The sequence below is a fragment of the Rhamphochromis sp. 'chilingali' genome, assembly GCF_963969265.1.
Source record: "Rhamphochromis sp. 'chilingali' genome assembly, chromosome: 1".
Taxonomy (NCBI): Eukaryota; Metazoa; Chordata; class Actinopteri; order Cichliformes; family Cichlidae; genus Rhamphochromis; species Rhamphochromis sp. 'chilingali'.
The window spans coordinates 37,636,873-37,656,590 of NC_137929.1; the positions used below are offsets into that span (position 1 = coordinate 37,636,873).

Genomic DNA, 19,718 nt, shown 5'->3' on the forward strand with positions numbered 1-19,718 from the left:
GGCCGCTAGAGGTCACCTTTTTCTGTTTTGTTCATGTAAAGGTATTTAAGGTAGACGCACGTAATCGGCGTCAGGTGTGTCATTAATTGTAAGAAGGCAAACAGTTTGAGACCGCTGCGCTGTTATGTTAAGATGATATGTTAATAAAGACCAAAAAGGACAAGATAAGAAGTACTGGAGTTATTGGACTGTTTACTTAATTCATATGTACCAGTGACATCGTGTCACCCCCGTTAACGACCACCTCAGTCGCTTCAACCGTAGGCTTAGCCTCTACAGTTAGAGAAGTGGCATCAGTTTGTTAAGATCAAATTGCTGAACAAATTATATAAATATGTTAGATTTTTCATTCTCAAAGAGTTTATTTTAAGAGCAAACAGTATATGTAAAAATTCACAGGGCAAAAAAAGCATTGTTGATTTAATACATTTTAAAAACACTTAAATTTTCATAAAGCTACAGCTACTAAACAAACTCCAAATCTTTTATTATTCACTGCTGAGGAAATTAAACATCTTTCACTTTAGTGTGAAACACTACAGTTACTTTTGTGCTCATTTTGGTAAGTCATCAGTTACAGATTTGTCTTGGTCTTCCACAGTGTTCTTCCACATTCTCACATGTAGCTTCAAGTGGTAATCTACAAATATCTAAAGCTCAGAATCCAAACTTTAGAGTCCAATTGAAGTTAGCTTAGTTTATTATGCATTAACAAATAATGACACAGTTTTTCAACATATGGTTTGAATAACATTATTGAAATGCTCATATTTTAGATGTAAATTAACAGAAAGACCAGAGACCTGACATAAATTATAATTTGAACTGTCTCGACATCAACAGTGATCTGTGCCTCTTTAAATATGTCCTTCCCATTCAAAGGTGCTTCAGCAGCCCCGCCTACAAGGGCTGGGAAAATCCAGACTGCGCTGTGGCAGAAGTAGTAACACAAAGTTACACTTGGCCTGTCTTGAGCAGCCAGTTTTCTTTAAATTTAAGTTCAGGAATTTAAGCACAGAGACTTTTGAAGATGGATTTATTTGCTATTTAATGTTGTGTGGTTGAGCGACTAATTACTTCTCCAGTTTTTCCACAGAGTGACTATTTCATTGGCTGTTCAGTTAATAGTGAGTTGTATAAGAAGATAATAAGAATAACAATAAGAAGATTCCTTTTGTCAGAAGAGTAAAAATGTTGTTCAACACAAAACAGCAGCCATGTTGCAAAGCAAGCTGCTGTCTGCACTCACTGTTTAATTTAATTCAATTCAGTTCAGTTCAATTCAATTCAATTCAGTTTTATTCATATATAACACCAAATCACAAAGGTCGACACTTCACATCGTAAAATAAAGACAATAATAATGCAGATATAAAGAAAAACACACAAACATCAGACAAGTGCTATGAGCAAGTGCTGACAATGCTGACCGAGAGTGGGAAGGAAAAACTAAAGCGTAACTAAAGGAGGATTGAGGGTTATCTGCACTAAACATATGCTTTACCAAAAATTGAGGTTTTAAGCCTAATCTTAACCCACACTATTTTAAATATCCCAAGAACCAAAAGTAAGCCTGCAGTCTGAGAGCAAAGTGCTCTATAGAGGTGATACGGTACTATGAGGTCTTTAACATAAGATGGGGCCTGACTATTCAAGTTACTGATGGTAATGCTGTGTTGAAAATGTATTAGCTGTATAGGAAATATTCCCCATGATGAAGCACTAACAGAAGGTAATGAGGTAATCTGGATATGCCTGGTTATCATTGAAAATAATAAACATGCTTGGATTTGCTATTTGGTCCACCAAACAATCATAACGGTCATCGGGCTGATTGCTGCGAGGCGGAGGCACCTTCATGCTGCTGTTGCCCTGAGTGTAAACACCAGTGAGGACTCGGGCCACAAATACTCTCTGAGAACCATCAGCAGCTGGCATTGAATAGCCGGGGTTGGCTGAATAGCTGCCATTGACAGCAAAGTAGGTCCCCTGACCAAATAAGGTTGCTGAAAACAGAAAATAAAAGAGAGACATTTAAAGTTTTGGAATTATCAGACATTTATATCACTTCTCAGGTTAGATGTCTTTTTTACGTTTGAAAAATTCAAAGATCTTGTTAGGTGGTTTAAAAAACACAACACAATCCTCTGAAAATGGTCAGGTACAAGGACTGTAAATTTGTGAAAAAGCAAATGTCTGGAAAACGATTGTATAGACCACCCTAAATATTACAAGAAAAAATGGCTGCTTGGAAGCAAAATATAAAAAACATGAAGGGTAGGTCAAAACATTTGCAGAGCACTGTAATGTTCTGTATTAGAAAATAAAAAAAGAATATCAACAAAATAAAGCAACAGTGACATCAAATGTTATAACATTATTATAGGATATTTTCTATGCACTGGTGTTCTATAAACAGAATCAGGTGATCATACTGATTAAAGTTGATTGGATCAAAGGATAATTACCATGTTTCCCAGAAAAACTCCTGTTGAATCCATTTCTTATGATGGACTCACAGCTGTCCTGACTCGTCCCGTGATATAGAAGCCTTTCACGTGCTCCCCCTTCCTGTCTGTTCTTTTCAGAAAGCTTCTTCTTTTGCACTTCGTAGCTTTGCCGCAAATGGACATTCTGCAAGCGTTCAATCTAACACAAAAGAACAAAATGTTCAGCTGTTCAAGTTTCCTGTTCAACAAAGTTAACTTAGATTTCTGGTAAAAACCACCCACTTTCAATATATTCTTCTGAACTGTTTGCGTGAAGAACGCCTTTACTTTGAGGTACTCTGAAGAGGAAGGCTCCAATGCAACCACTTTTAGATTTTCACCACTAGCCATATTGTCCCAGTACAAAGGAAGAGTAAAGTCTGGAAAAAGTTAGACCAGTTAACCAAAGAAGATTAAAAAAAAATGTTTCTAAAATTATTGTTTCCAAAGACAAACAAATCAAGACAAAATCCATACTGAAACTGTCATAAATCCTGAGTGCAGCGCAATCAGACATAATCTCACAGAGGGCTTCCAGAAAAGGTAAAAAACGAAGGCGTATATTTTGTGCACTACATAAACTGACCATATGGAGTAACAAAGGGCTTGCTTTGCTCACATGAACACTTTTTAAAATAGTGATCGGGGAAATTAACATGAACTTTAAAAATAAAGAAATGCATAGACAAAAGGAAATCATGATTAAAAATATGTCAAGGAGCTCTAGCTCAGATCATAAATCCCATTAAAGTATTTTATCACCACTCTAATGTTTGTAAGTCTTTTGACATTTAAGATGTGCTAATTAGGACTCGACAGCTTTTCCAGACCACTCTTCTCACCTGAGTGATTCTCCAGTCGTTTTAGCTTGGTTTTTCTAGCTAACCGACTTCTGGCTTCCATCTTCTGCAGATCCACGCTCCACATGTTTCCGTGTGTGTCCACTATCTCTTTCTTGATATCATGCTCTAGGTTATAATTATCTGTTTTGGGGAGCCTTTCCCAGCTACCATCATATCCCAGGATGCACCACGCCACACAATGGTACAAATTATCCTCCTCCCTAACTCTGACTTCTCTCCGTAGACGAGCAGCAGCGTGAAGCATCTGTATCAGCTCGGTGACCCCATCTTTTAACCCGCTGACTACCAAGCCTCCATCTCCACTCTGGTCCTGCTGTACATGCAAACCCTGGGCCTCTACTAGCTTCTGCAGATCCTTTATTTCATCCTGGGTGAAGTCTGCCAACTCCTCCTTTGTCATTTTTTTTGTGGAGCAGTGAGCCTGGTACAAATCTTTTACCTTCTTCATTGCATCATGGACACTCTTTTTACCAAGGCCCAGGAACAGGAAGATGGACCGCTGATGAGTAGTACAGAGGACACTCGTGTCTGTGTTAAAACAAGTCAAGCACTGATAGGTTATAAAAACACATCAACAGGATTCTGATAAACAGGAACTTGATGTTAACATTCATCAAACTACTTGTGTTACAACAGAAGGAAACATCTGTATTATTTGGTGTTTAAATATTTAAAAAAAAAACATCTACTGCAAAAATATAACTGAATAGTCTTCATGAACTTGTCCTTGAATAGTTCCCCTTTTCAATTGCATCTATGCATTTTAAGAGTTTTATGCTGGCCTGTTTGTATACCTCCCTCATTTTTAACTCCTAGCCCGTTTTTGAACTTTGTATTTGTCCCTTTTTGTTAGTCTCATGTATAATTTCTAAATAAAAAGCTATACTCAAGCAAACTTGGACTGCCTCTTTGTTCTGCTGTTAGGTCACTGGCTCTTTTAGTCAGTATGTTTTGCTGATAGCACTTTGCATCTTTATTTTGACTGTTGAGCTCCTGCAGATTACAGTATTTATACTTTTACTTATCTAAATAACCTTTATGCTTCCATTTGTTTTGTGCTTTACATCTACCTTAGTTTACTTAACTCAATAGCTGTTGGTATACCTTGGTTTTCCCGTTTCATGCTCAAGTTGTTTTTGTAGGAGGCACCGTAAACCTGCAAATACAAATGCATGCAGTAAACACCATCTTTTTATGACATGTGTTGTTATCGAACTGTTAATAGAATAAAATAGAAATAATCTAACCTGTTGAACCAAACTGCTAACATCAACATATGGGATTGTTGTGGTATCCAGAGTCCTCATGGACCTTCCAGTAATCAAAGTTTGGGGTGTGATAGTAAGTGACTTGCTGGCATATGCTTTTGTGCTCACATTTGGGGTGACTACAGTTTGCTTTTCTTGGATGATGACACAACAGGAGTCCTCTACCAGCTCTTTACTCACTTTACCCTGAGTCTTGAAGTACCGCTGAGCCCCTGCTCCATCCAGACCCAAAGTTTCTATTGTCAGACTGGTTAGAGCTGACGTTAGGGCCTGTTTGGCCTCCTGAACCTGGCATCGGGGTCCAGATAGAGACACATGTGGATTTGGAACATGTGAGGCTCTTAAAGGAACCTTGGTCTGTTTCATGCCAGTCAGGTCTAAGATTTTATGAAAACAGTCAACCATTTCAGGATGAAGCAGAGAGATTTTTTCTTGAGTTGTAACTTGATTCAACTGGAAGTCGTGAAGAACATCAGTGAGCTTGCTCACATTTTCACTGTAGCCCACCAGTCTTACTTTGGTTGTGGCAGATCCATTAGATCCTGGGACAAAGCTGATATCCACTTTGAGCTCATGAACGTTCTCTTTGTTCTTGGCTTTCATCAGGACTTCTTTCATCCTGTCAAGATCTGGAGATACCGCTGCATTTCCCTGCAGCTTCACAATCTCCACACTCAGATCGTTCACCACAGCTGCCAGAGCCTCATCCAGGTCAGCAGAGGACAAACTGGACAGAACCAGATCTGATCCCACTTCTATGAAAACAGGATGTCTAAAGTTTTGAAAGAGAGTCTGGTACTTGGAGATGGCATGGCTGGATTTGATAAAAGTCCTCAAATCTGCTGGGAGCTTGACTCTCTTTTCTGATATTTGCCTTATTAGTTCCTCAAGTTTAGTAGCTCCTAGCTGCTCCTCCTCGTCACTGCTTTCCAAGAACATTGTGTTCCTTTTCCCTCCCATGATTGAAGCCTCTGGCCAATGAGTGCACATGACTCAGTGAAACTCTTCTTCCAGTTTGAACTGCTTCTCCTTCAAGAAATCTTTAGTAAAAATCTGGTGGGAAAAAAGTACTGGATTTCAGAAATGTAATGTACAAAGAATAAATTTACATTTCTGTAAATCTGTCAAGTACTATCTAGTCAAAATGAACATCCATTGGTTTTAATTTTGAACTCCAGTATGAACACAAATCCCCCAACCTGAGGATCACCACAACACAACCCAACAGAGCTACACCTTAGTTCACAGATTCACTTTGTCTAGGCTTTATTTCTGAGATTTCACACAACCCAGGATTCAAATCATGAATACATAATGGGCTTGGATTTACATCATTTTGAATGAAATGTGCTCTATTTGGAAGCAGCAGGGCCCCCTCCCTTTTCGACAGGTTGTGTGTGAGACTTTAAATCATCAAACTGTAAAATATACATTTTAAATTGTTATTAATCCCTTTACCCCTGGTCCTAAATTTTTTTTTTTTTTTTTTTTTTTTACTCTTCTTATATTTGTTGTTTGTTTACTTGCACTGCTGTAACTGGAGCCTTGTCGTCTTGTCTCTCTACTGGACTGTATGTAGCGGAGATGACAATAAAGTTTACTTTGACTTCAGCAGCGAGCAGGCGCACCGAGGGCTCTCGCACTCGCGTATAGAATTTCGAAAAAACATCGGTGCAAATTATAAGTCTGTATCATAATGTCTGGTGTTTTCGTGTTTGTTGTTGTGTTTTTATTTTATTTTGCGAGTTGGTTATTAGATGCTGCTCCCGCATCCCCGCCCTCTCCTCCCTGTGCCGCAAGCAGCAGGCGCACCTCGCAAACAGAGGGCGCCCTTACTCCCAGCAAATGGGCGATAGAAAACCGATCGGTGCCTATGACATTCCCAATATGCGCTGGCTGATATCGGGGCAGCGTGAGTACGAGCAATTTTTTTTTTTTTTTTTTTTTTTTTTTTTTTTTTTTTTTTTTTTTTTTTGCCGATGCCCGTGAATCCGCCCCCCACCACGATGCCGCACCGGACAACCGTCCGTGTGCTGAATGTGCTGTTATTATGTGTGTAAATTATTTTTAAATATATCAGCATACATTACAAAATTTAAAGGTCGGTGTTACATTGTTGGTTACCGGTGGCTGATGGTTGACGTGAGGATTTAATATTTTGAAGAAAATTAGTCTGACACTTACTTTGATCAGGCTCTTTACACGGAAGTGTGTTTGGTTTTGCACTTTATAAAGGAAGTGCAAAACCAAACAACCCTCCCCTTTTGTAGAGCGGAAACAAGTCCAAGTTAAAGCTAGACTGAAACTGCAAAGCATTTTGCTGACTGTGGTACTGGCAGTGACTGGTTATAACCACAAATCATGAAATACCATGAACTTTATCTTCTGTTTGTTTTTCTGTCTTTGGATGTGGACGATCCCTTTACCTTCAATTTACATTCACCTTTATTGGGCCACCCTTCTTAATCTTTAAATTCTGGTGTTTTCAGTCTCATTGCCACAGGTGTATAAAATCAAGCGCCTAGCCATGAAGTCTGCCTTTACAAACATTTTTGAAAGAAATTGCTCTTGTGTCATTGTAAAAAGGACATGGAAGTGAGCATGGCGTTGTGACAGGATGTCACCACGGCAACAGGTTAGTTTATGAAATAACCTGCTGGGATGGTGTCTATCCAACCCAGCAGGATAGACCCGTTTCCCAAATGTAGTTTTTATCCGGTGGGGGAACTACCAGAAAGAAACGCAAGTGTAGCCATAGTAAAACCTTGGGAACTACTACTTTGTTTTTGTTATTGCATGGTGTAGATATGGAAGTGACAAAGAATGATTGTAAGTAGATCATAAATGAGCTATGTTTATTGTTATTCATTGAGGTAATTAGAGAAATTACATAAAAATAGAATATATTTATCCTTCACATGATGCCTAATCTCTTACATTTACTTTGTGAAAGAAAGTTTCTACTCTTTTTACTGACCTCTCAGCATTAGTTTCATGTCTGACACTGTCCCCCATAAACATGACCCAGATTGTTTGTTGGCTAGTTAAGACAGAGTTTTTACACATAACACAATTTAAGCACACTGGGATTCCTTACCTTCTTTTCCACTAATTCCATATTCAAATCCCTCAGAAGGCCAACTTCTTATTTTGATGTTTTCTCTCCCTTTGATCTGATTATAAAGTACAATAATGGCATTTTACCTACAATACCTACAATATCTACAATATGTTTTATACAAGTCCTCTATATCTTACGTCTCCATAGACCACATTCCTGAGAAAGCATTAATCTCCCAGGGTTTTTTTTTCTGTTTCGCTTTCCTGTAAGTCCCTGTAACCTCCATTGGAATGTCATAATCACAGACACACCTAGATATGAAAATAGGTCACTGTGTTTCATATGGTGAATTTCCTTGTTTGTCCTGCTGGGATGGTAACATTTAGGGAACTTGCTAGAGTAGAAGTAGCCTATCTTTATTACGAGCAATGCTGGAGCGGGTACTGTTTTTAACTTGTCTGTCTGTCACGGACCCGGCTCTGGAGGACTCGGGGTCCGTGAGCAGTGGTTATTATTATTATTATTATTATTATTATTATTATTATTATTATTATTATTATTATTATTATTATTATTGTTATTATTATTATTATTATTATTATTATTATTTGGGGTCTGTGTCGTCTACTGTTCTGTCCACGTTTGTATGTAGAGTGTGTGTGCGTGTGTCTGCTTCTCTCTCTCTCCCCCTGGTCCTCGGGGCTGTTTACGGAAGTGCGCACCGTGGGAAAGGCGTGACCTGGCGACTGTCGTCATCGGGAGTACCGATGTAGACAGAGGTATTTAACCGGGACTCGCGGCGACAGTCGACGTGGGATTATTACTCCTGACTGGTATAGTCTGTGTGAGACGTGTGTTCTTGGTAGTCGGCTAGCGTGTCTATTTCACTGTAAATAAAGTGCACTGTGGCATCGCAGAGTCCTGCGTTTTGGGTCCTACTTTCCTCGTCCCCACGGTCTATGTTGCTGAGTAAAATGTGCTTGTGGAGAAATCTACTGTTGAGGAAATTACCAGACAGATATTAAATACTTCATTTCAAACACTGACATGACAATAGAAACTCTGATTTTGAAGGGGCGTGGTCTTACTTACCAAATAGTCATGAATAAATGTTGTACTTGTATCAGTATGCCTGTGAAAAATTCTCAAGGCAGGTTTGAGTGTTTGTAAAGAAGGCAGCTGGACTTCTTTTTGGTTCATGAAGAAGTACCTCTTGTACAAGAGGCTTCTTTAGCTCTCTGAAATACATACACTTTAAGAAACACTTAAAACATGTGATTCTCCAAACCATCATTAAATCAGAGGAGAAAAAATATGCTCCTCTCTTTGAAGTCACAGTCTTCATATATGACTGTGAAGTCATATATGAAGTCACATATATGACTTCATATATGAAGTCATATATGAAGTCATATATGTGACTTCATTATATATGAAGTCACAGTCATATATAATGTTTTTAAAAGAGATCTGAAGTCTGCTGATTATCTATTCTGCTATCTATTTATCTATTTAAATGATTATTATTGCTATTACTACACGAAGTACCTGTTAAATATGGCAATGACAGACTTTAAAAACAACTTTACAACTTTAAAAAGTTGCAAAGTCGTCTTCTGTAACAGCAATGTGAGGCCACTTTTCCACACAAGCCCTCATGGGTATTTATGTTTTTTGATGATGTTGTTTTTACACATTTAACAGCTGTAACTCTATCGGTTGTAAAGCAGACATAAGTTAGGATCTGAACATTTCAATTCATGCATTGAGATTTCAAACAACACAAAAAGAAAAAAGAAGGCTAAACTGAAGCAATAAATAAGTTGTGCAACAATACTGCAGTAATGTTGCTGTGTTAGCAGACCATCCACTAGATGTCATACTGAGACTAGAAATTGCATCAATACTGTTAACAATAACATAGCAGCTGTGAATTTGTCAAAAAAAAAAAAAAAACAGAAAGTAAATTCATGCAGGAGTGTTAATATCCCAGGAAGGATGTTTATTCTTGCTTTGATTTGCAGACATGCTCACAAATTCAAAAACCTTGGCATTTACATTTGCTGTAATCACAAACTTACAAATAAATGTTGTGGCTGGTTATTTTTTTCTGTGCTCAGCAGAACAGAGTGCATTTCACACATTTCTGTTGGTGCTAAGCTACTTGAGGTATTCAAGAAACTCAGATCACTATAAACAAACGTATGGGTGTGTTTTTGTTTTGTTTTGTTTCTTTTACCAAAACCTAATATCTATCTGTATTTTATTACACACCTCTTCTGTCTCACAGATATGTAAGAAAAAAAGTGGATTTTCAGTATTTTGCTTGACTAAATATTTACGTAGCAGATTTTCTAATCACTTGCATCACCTGATGGACTCCATCTTTCAGCCCACTCACAGTCCAGCAGCCTGGATTAAAATGGTCTTCCAATACATACACACCCAGGACCTCAGTCAACTGCTTTAAGTGGTTCACATCATCTTGAGTGAGGCCTGCAAGTTCATCCTGCCTGAAGATTTGCGTAGTGCACTCAGCCTGATACAGACTTTTGAGATTTGCAATGGCATTGTCAACATTTTTTCTGCATAGTCCGACAATCATGAAGGTGTAATGTTGAACTCTGGAGCTGGTAGAAAGGATGCTTGGGTCTATGTTCATAACTGGGGTGGCTTGTGCAACAACTGTAAAACAGATGATTTATAATCAGTCACAAATAGCTCAAAAATGAAAAAGGTGCCTCATGAGGAAGAGGAACAGCTGTTACCTGTGTTGATAACAGCAGATGGAAACATCTGCATTGCTCGCTTTTTAAATGCCAGGAAAACACTGAACTTGTTGAGGACAAGGCGAATGTTGGTGAGACACTGGAGAGGACGGAAAGTTGCACCAGTCTTAACCCCTTGGAGGATGGCATATGCAACGTGGTTGGGGTCCAAACCACCAGATCCTGGACAGCCATTCAAATAAAATATTTATATGTTTTCTGTTCACTTATGCATCTTTAATGTCTTGCCCACTACTCACCAGCACAGATGGCAGGAATGGCCACAGACCTGTATCCAGAAGACTCACAAGTTTGAATGATAGAAAGCAGCTGTTTCTCAATGAGACTCACATTTTTTTCTCCACACACATGTAAAATAGCTTTACATGGGAACCCTCCAGGTGAGGTTGTTAAAATATCTCCCTTCTTTACTTTTGCTACACGGACACAACAAAAACATGATTAAGATACTGCAAACTGTGTGCCAGAAATATATTGCAATTTTAAATGTGTATCTTCAGCCATTCTTCTCACCATTTCTGAGTTCAGCCTCAACCTGAGGTCCAGCCATAGTTAAGATTTCTTGGCATACACCACCTGTAGATCAATAATAATAACTTTTACATTTTTTTTTACTACTTTCTACATTAGATACATACTGAAGATATCAAATATATGAAGCAAGATATGTGGAATTATGTAGCAAAGAAAACATTGATGAAATAACTCATAAAAATCATATCTTATATTTTAGATTCCTCAAAGTAGCTACTCTTTGCTTTGTTGACAGCGCTGCAAAGCAAGAAACACAAGGAATGGACATTAGACCAAAGGAAATCTGTGCTTTTGTCTGATGAGTCCAAATTTGAGATCTTTGGTTCCACCTGCTGTGTCTTTGTGTGACTCAGAAAAGGTGAAATGATGGTCTCTACATGCATGGTTCCTACCATGAAGCGTGGAGAAGGAGGTGTAACGCTGTGGGGGTGCTTTGATGGTGACACTGTTAGGGATTTATTTAAAAACTGAAGGCACACTGAACCAGCATGGCTACCACAGCACCCTGCAGCGACATGCCATGCCATCGGTTACACACCTCCAGGCTGTGTAAGTGATATCTGACCAAGAAGGAAAATGATGGAGTGCTGCTGCAGATGGCCTGGCCTCCACAGTCACCTGACATAAACCCAATCAAGTTGGTTTGGGATCAGATGGACTGCAGAGTGAGGGGGGGAAAGAGTCATCAAGCTCTCAGCATCTCTGGGAACTCCTTTAAGACTGATTAAAAACCATCTTAGGGGACTACCTCATGAAGCCCATCGACAGAATGCCAAGAGTGTGCAAAGCAGTAATCAAAGCAAGGGGTGGCTATTTTGAAGAATCTAAATTATAAAACATGTTTTGAGTTATTTCACCATGTTTTTACTGCATAATCCCATGTATTCATTCATAGTTTTGATGCCTTCGGTGAGAATCTACAGTATAAATAGTCATAAAGATAAAGATAAACCATTAAATGAGTAGGTGTGTCCAAACTTTTGTCTGGTACCAACTGTGGAATGGAGCAATCTTCTGCCACCTTCTCTACATGGATGATATCAAGGTTCACTGAATGGGACATCGATTCACTGATCCACACCACCAGGATATACAGCAATGACATCAGAATGTCATTCGGACTGGAGAAAAGTAGTCGGATGGTAATGAAGAGAAGAAAGGAAGTCAGAACGGAGGGGATCGCACTACCAGAAGTAAACATTGCAGACATAGAGGACAGCTACAAGTACTTGGGAATCCCACAGGCAAATGGGAACCACAAAGAGGCCGATAGGAACGCTGCAACTGCCAAGTACCCGCAGAGAAAAGCAAGTCCTGAGGAATCAGCTAAATGGCAAGAACAAGATCCCGATTATCAAAACCTACACCCTTCCCTGCTGGGATAATAAGCTGGCCTATGGAGGACATAGAAGCCTCTGGAAGGAAGGAAGGCAGGAGGGAGAAGGCAAGGGACTAGTTGTTGTCCGAACCATGGTCCAGGATGAGACAAGAAACTTCCATGAGTACATCAGGAAGATGGCCCCAACTGACTGTGTGCTCAGTGAATACCTCAAGCAGTAGAAACCCAAGAATGAGGAGCAAGAAAAGGAGGCATCATGGAAGGACAAGCCCCTGCACGGTATGTAGCACCAGCAGATAGAGGAAATAGCTGACATCCAGAATTCCTACCAATGGCTAGATAAAGCTTGACTAAAAGATAGCACAGAGGCACTAATCATGGCAGCACAGGAACAAGTACATAAGTAATAAGGAATCCAGGCTAAGGAATAAGTACAGGAATTAGTATAAGATCGATAGAGGCTGGGGTCTACCACATCAGGCAAAACCCCAGGTGCAGGCTGTGCAAAAATGCCCCTGAGACAAAATGAGGTCAAAATGGAAGACTCCCCATAGGGGGTTGAGAAAGACTGTGCTAAGATCCTGTGGGACTTCCAGATACAGATGGACAAACTGGAAATGGCAAACCAACTGGACATAGTGGTGGTGGACAAGCAGTGGAAGATGGCCATCTTCCACCACGTAGCAACACAACATCAGGAAGAAGGAACACGAAAAGCTGAAGAAGTTCCAAGAAATAAAGAAGATGTGGAGGGTACACTTAACAGTGGTCCCAGTGGTAAACAGAGCACTTGGTGCAGTGGCCCCCAAGCTAGGCGAGTGGCTCCAGCAGATCCAAGGAACAACATCCGAGATCTCTGTCCAGAAGAGCGCAGTCCTAGGAGCAGCAAAGTTGCTACATAGGACCCTCAAGCTCTCAGGCCTCTGGTAAAGGAGCCAAGCATGAAGGATAAAGACCACCAACCGGGGCTAGAGGGGATTTTTTTTTCAAAGTATGTATAAAACCTAATTTGCCCTAAACATCCTACAGGTCAATGGAAATGTATTAGGTTTAGAGTTGGTTTTATTTTAGCCATGTGCTAAATGCATTTACAAACTGGAAAGTGATAAATCTGAAATTAAGCCTCACTTGTTTTGGCATTAAAGTTGGTATTATCTGTAAAAGGCTTTCTTATTTTAAATACATTTTGAAATTCTATCAAAAGGGGAGAGCCAACAGAACCCAAAAACGTATCTCTATTTTTCACCCTAGCTAGGCCACCAAGGACATGGATATTAGATGGTTTACCAGCATAAGGCTAAAGTGCATTTTCCCAGGAAACATGATTGAAACCCAACAGTTGATTAGATTCAAAAGCTCTCACCTTGAAAATTTGTGAAGTCAGTTGAGTTCACCACAACATCTGTAGTCTCATTAACAATGTCACCAAAAACCACTTCTAGTTCAACCCCACCTCGGACTTTCACAGTTATGCCAGTTAGGTCACTCTTGAGGGACTTGAAGGTGGCTGAAAAGACGAACACGACAACAAGATTCACATTTCTGATATCAACCTCCATGTCACTTGTTGAACCGTGGAAACAGTTAAATATTTGTTAAAAACACAACATTTCAAAGGTAGATTTTTGTCTGAATCAAAACAGTTCAACCAGCTCTGGTTTTACCTTGACCGCTCTGCTTGATCTTCAAGCTCAGCTGTCTGTAGACCTCATGGTAGCACTGTAGATACATGTTTGGTTTAAGCACCACCTTTCCAGAAATGTTTCTACAAACAATGCACAGTACTTAAAACTAAGAACAAACGCAAACTTGCCCTTACTTTGGTAACAAGTCCTGAGATTCTCTGGTTCTAACTAATGTTAAATGACATATCCTCTGTGTTGTGATCATTATCATCTGTGCTTTATGTTGCAATATTTACAAGAAAAACACAATAAACAGATGATCATACGTGAGAAAGAGCTCGGAGATGGCAGAAGGGAGATGCTCCCTTTTAACAGATACAGCCTTAGCAGAAACATGCTTATGTACTGTAATTGCATTCATTTTTACTCCAGTAGCTCGGGTGGTACTGTCTAACACCTTCATTCCTACCCATATTACTATCACTCTCAGCAGGGAGTAATATGTATTTAATACAATGTAATATAGTAATACTATGACCTGCTACTGCAGTAACTGATAGTGGAAAAGAAAAATTTAAAAAAAGGGTTGCTGTATACAGCTATCGAAAAAGATCAAACTCTGTCACCTCCTCAGAGTCTTGATAGTCTGGTTTAATGACAATATAGATGTTGTGAAGGGATTCACATGACCCAGATAATCCAAACTGGTCAATGCTGTCAGTCAGCACTTGAATGGCTTCTTTCTGGGGATATTTCAGAACTACCCCGGGTCCAATGATTGGAAAGGCAATTGAACACCAGCCTTCCTCTACACAGAGTTCCAAACACCTTTTTAGCCCAATAGCAAGTGTCTGCAAAGGAGAAAACAGGAAAAACTTGTCTATGCGTTGGTCTCAGGGGTAAGGAGATTTACCATTTCCATTTACTGGTTTATGACTGTGTTTTTCTTACATGTTTATGAATTTACTGTGTTTTTACTTTACCTGCATGCTGAGGCCATCAACTCCATCCCATGGCAGACACTCAATGAAGAAGATCTTAGAGCAGCTCAGAGCCGGAGGTGCATCAACCACCATAACATTACCAGCAGAAAGGGTCCACTTCCGAGCTATCAGATGAAAGACCTTCTGCAATGGATTTCCTGCTTTTTTCAGTAGACATTTACCAACTTTAGTGGAAGTAAGCTTTTTGGATACCATGGGGGCCACCACCACATTCACCTGTAGAAATTATGTGAAATAATACTAACATGTGGGACACATGCTGCTTGAATAGAAATTGTGAAATTGTTTAGAATATATTTGTTTAACCTGTTCATCTTCCAAAGTGCTAAGCTTGATCTCCAGGTTTGTTTTGTTAACAGCTGTTGTGTTTGGTGTACTTCTGGCAGTGTTGCTTTCCAGTCTGTCTGGGTTGGAGCTGATGACGTTAATGTATAGTGGCTCTGGGTAAAGATCAGACACACTTGTGGTACTTTGAGAATAGACTTCTTGTTGTTCCCTGATGATGACCTGACAGGATCTCTCTAACAGCTCTTTGTTTTGTCTGCCTTCTTCCTGGAAGTACAATTGCACCCCCGGTCCATTTAACACCACCGTATCAGTTGACAGCTGCGCTAGACTCGTGGCTAAGTCTGTCTGAACTTTCTGAACCAGAGAACGAGGACCCTTCACGAGCACACAGGGATGTGGAACATGTGAGGCTTCCAAGGTCACATTAGATTGCTTCATGCCAATCAGGTCTAACAATTTATCGAAGCAGTCAACCAGTTCAGGATGTGACAAGTTTACCACTTCTTGAATATCAACTTCATTCTTTTGGAAACCATGAAGGACCTCATTGAGCTTGTTAACATCCTCACTGTAGCCCACCAGTCGTACTTTAGTTATTGCAGTTCCAGTAACTCCTGGCATGAAGCTCACATCCACTCTGAGCTCACTAATGTTTGCTTCTTTCTTCGCTTTCATCAGGATTTCCTTCACTCTGTCTAAATCTGGAGGTACTGCTGCAGCCCCCTGCAGTTTTACAGTGGCCACTTTGAGCTCTCTCATCACTGCTGCCTCAGCCTCATTCAGAGCATCAGAGGACAAACTGGACAGAACCACATCTGAACCCACCTCAAAGAAAACAGGGTTTCTGAGGCTCTGCTGGAAACGAGCTTGGTATTTGGAGATGGCTCCACTGGTTTTGATGAAGGTTAGCAGAGCTGTGGGGAACTTGACTCTTTTTTCCTTTATGTTCTTAATCAGTTCATCTAGTTTTGCAGCTCCTGACTGCACATCTGTGTCAGGGCCCTCCAAAGTGATTGTGGCACTACCTCTGACGACTTTAACATCTGGATAGTTAGCGAACATTTCTTGATTGAACTCTTCTTCTATACGCCTGTACTGCTTCTCCACAATTGGCAGCTCTTTTTTGGTGTATTGAATGTTTTCCAGATCTGCAATCTTCTCCTTCACAGCATGGACCTCTCCCACAACCACAGCATAGCCATTCTCATTGTACACTTTGATGTCATCTATCTTGAGGGAGGAGTCTTGCAGCAGCATCTTGATCTTTTTTGGCTCAAATACATGATAGCAGAGATAGTTCTCATTGAAACGGCTGAAAATCTGATCCAGCTGTAGCTCCTGTTTCTCTGCAGGGCATCCTGGCTGACTCTGACTGTCACCTCTAACTACAACATTTTCATCATCAAATTTTAATTCCACCGTGCAGCCGATATAAGAGAGCTGCTTCTGGAGAATTTTTAATGCCTTGGGTTTATCTCTTAGATAATACAGGAGGAAAATATCTACGTTAAATGTCCTCTCGAGATGTTTTGTGATCACTTTTGTTGGTGCCTGAGAAAGAACCAAAAAAAAGCACATTTATCACGTTATGCTTGAAAACCAATAAGAATTCTACATTTAAAAAATACATAAACATTAAACATAAGAGATAATAAAAAATAAAAATAAAAATAAAAAACATAAGAGATAAGCTTACATGGACTGAGTGTTATTGACCAAATTGGTTGTTCTTTTTCAAATGTCTATCCAAGTTATAGGTGAATGTAAGTTATCTTAGTTTATAGAAGGCTTCCACTTTCTAAAATGCTTTGGTTCTGGTAAAATAGAGTCTGCAGTATCACTAATTGTGAAAGTTTAGGCCAATGATTAAAAGCAGTTTGGTCAGTAGCAGATGACAGGTTTTTTGTTGTTTTTTGGCAGTTTTATTTTATTTTTGTTATTTATTTCCATTTTTACAAATCAACAAGTCAACATATGTGGATACTAACTGTACTAAGTACAATTAGTACAAATATTGCTGATCTACAGAAAATTTCCTGCGCAATAGTCTCTGATAGGAAGGCAAAAATAACTCAAATAATTTGTCACAACTAAAGTATGCAAAAGAGCATCTCCGAATACACAACACGTCACTTGAAGCAGATGGGGTAAACCAGCAGGAGACTGCACCGAGTGCCACTCCTGTCAGCTAAGAGCAGGAAACTGACACGATATGTGAAGGCAAATTGCATGGATTGTTTATGTGAGGACCGAAACGCAGAGCACAGACGGGAACTGGAATTTAACTGAAACCGTGCCATTTATTTAGGCAGATATCCTGAACGAGAAAAACATAAATTATAAACTAAACAGAGGATCAATCGCCTGAACTGGGGAAATTAAGAAAACAAGACAATTACCCATTACTAGAAAAGCCTGGTTAAACCTCGTAAACTTGGGAAGGAACACAGAAGAGCCATGGTGGAAAAAACAGACACGACAATAAAGGTTGAGGGAAAACACAATATATATAGACAGGAGGTTTCCAGGGGAAGTGGAAACACACGGGGAACAAAACTGATACAAACGAACATGACACCAGGAAGCAAAACTAAACACACTGCACAAAGACCATGTCAAAATAAAATGGGAAAAAGGCAGACTAGGACACTCTGACTTAACAAGGGAACAGGGCAGTGAGAATGGGAGACGAGATGTGGACATAACTAAGGAGCACATACAGAGGACAAGATGGGCTGGGGAGAAAACATGAACACATAAACAGAGACACACCGAGAGGAGCACAGAGGACAAAGACTCAAGGGAACCTAATAAAATGTAACTAAACTGATCATAAATAAACTCAGAGATGTAATCAGAGTACATGTTTCCCAGCTGATTCATTATCTTAGTGTTGGATAAAACTGCATTTCTATTAATCAGACATGGCGCATGTTTGGATTTTGCTTTGGGTGCCTTTTTTGAATGCCTGCACCTTTCAGGAATCCACCCAAACTGGTCAGGTCAGATTACCTGACAGTACATAGTGCAAGGTTTCCTTAGGAAAAAGGAAAAAGAAAACTTACCTGTGACTGACTGGTCGCTGACTGATTGAGGGTCTGTGGAGGTAAACTTGCTTGGCTCACTGTTAAATACTGTTTTCCACCAGAAATAGAGATGGCATGAAACTTTCTCAGCAAAACCCGCTCCTGAACTGTCAAAACAGCTAAATTCAGTCACCACATGTCACGGACAAAATCTCACATTTAAAAATGTAACTGCAAGAATGAAAGAAACAAAGAATCGCAAGTAACTTAGGGCAGCATATTGTTCTTTAGCTTTTTTAGCTCTTCTAATATTCAGTTAAGATGGTGAACATCATTCAACACGATTATATGCAGGCCTGTGAATATGGACATGGTCACAGAGGTATTAGCATGAGTTTAAACTGTTTACACATATTCTTGTTTACATAAATAAAAAAAATACCTTCTTTGTCCTTGAAACAGATTTTATAGGTGTTGCCTTCAACCTCTGCAGGAATTCCACACTCACCACCTCCAGAGTCTTCTCCTCTCTGAAAGTATCTCCAGATATCCTGAATATCATTATCATTGCCAGAGAGACCTTTGACTTCAAAAAACAGGGGATGTGTGTATTTATCCATTTTCCCTAATATTCTAAACTAAAAGGAGACATTTGGATACAGTTAACTCCCTTTTGTGTCACTGCTCTGTGTGAAAATGCGCACTGAAACCCTTTTTCATCGTCTACTTTCAGTAAAGTTCCTCCTCCTTTCATTTACAAGTAGACACACCTAATGTTAACCTTAAAGGGTATTTTACAGTTTTTCTTGTTGTGCAAGTATGTGTCTTTTCTTTTTCAAATTATGCTGAAAACACTGAACATCAAAACGTGATGTTAATAATGACGCCTGACTATTGTGATGATTTGTGTTTGTCTAATGAGGAGCTTATTGATTTTATCTATCTATCTATCTATCTATCTATCCATCCATCCACAGTCCTCACAGCCTACTGAAACACACTACATCTGAGCTCCATGAATATCAAAATCACTCAGCTTTTCATCCCTCTTGCTTGATGTCTTATGTTATTCAGATCAGAAACAGAAGCTCTGACAATGTCAGCATTTTAAAGCTATACCATGAATATTGTGCAGTGCTTTCACCCACATTTTGAGGTTGTAACTGTATTTTGCGGTGCATTTCCTTGTTCACAGTTTTTCTCAGTTGCTTTGGTGCTTTTCTCACATCACTATTAACATTTGCACAGCAGTTAGTGTATTTCTCAAAACGTTTGGTGCAAACTGCAAAACCTAGTGGATAAGCTGCAAAAGCAGGTCACTTGCTCAAAATCAATAATCCATTCCTCAAAAGCAAGTATTCATGTCAATGAAACTGTCGGTGTTATCAAAGTGAGAAGTCTTGACACCATCTTTATGAACAAGATAGTCAAA

General features: G+C 39.5%; 1 protein-coding gene across 1 annotated transcript; it reads right to left on the bottom strand.

The window, feature by feature from the left end:
- Window positions 1–1,681: 1,681 nt before the first annotated feature.
- LOC308407960 (protein mono-ADP-ribosyltransferase PARP14-like) lies at window positions 1,682–18,953 on the bottom strand. The gene is made up of 18 exons (XM_080899955.1): window positions 18,729–18,953; window positions 18,326–18,453; window positions 15,279–16,811; window positions 14,952–15,188; window positions 14,595–14,819; window positions 14,008–14,062; window positions 13,707–13,850; window positions 10,984–11,046; window positions 10,710–10,886; window positions 10,450–10,632; window positions 10,024–10,366; window positions 5,137–5,347; window positions 4,786–4,908; window positions 4,457–4,508; window positions 3,332–3,880; window positions 2,733–2,869; window positions 2,469–2,649; window positions 1,682–2,006 (listed from the first exon to the last, which is right to left on the bottom strand). Exons 1-18 carry the CDS (start codon window positions 18,904–18,906, stop codon window positions 1,723–1,725), a joined length of 4,803 nt encoding a protein of 1,600 aa, XP_080756081.1. The 5' UTR covers window positions 18,907–18,953; the 3' UTR covers window positions 1,682–1,722.
- Window positions 18,954–19,718: the final 765 nt, after the last annotated feature.

Bases quoted from the DNA above. Each gene is read 5' to 3' on its own strand.
- LOC308407960 (XM_080899955.1), bottom strand. From the start codon at position 18,906: ATGGATAAATACACACATCCCCTGTTTTTTGAAGTCAAAGGTCTCTCT. The intron at 4,909-5,136 runs GTAAGACTGGTG...CCCCGATGCCAG, and splicing joins ATGGATCTGCCACAACCAAA to GTTCAGGAGGCCAAACAGGC. The intron at 4,509-4,785 runs GTAGAGGACTCC...TTGTATTTGCAG, and splicing joins GTAAAGTGAGTAAAGAGCTG to GTTTACGGTGCCTCCTACAA.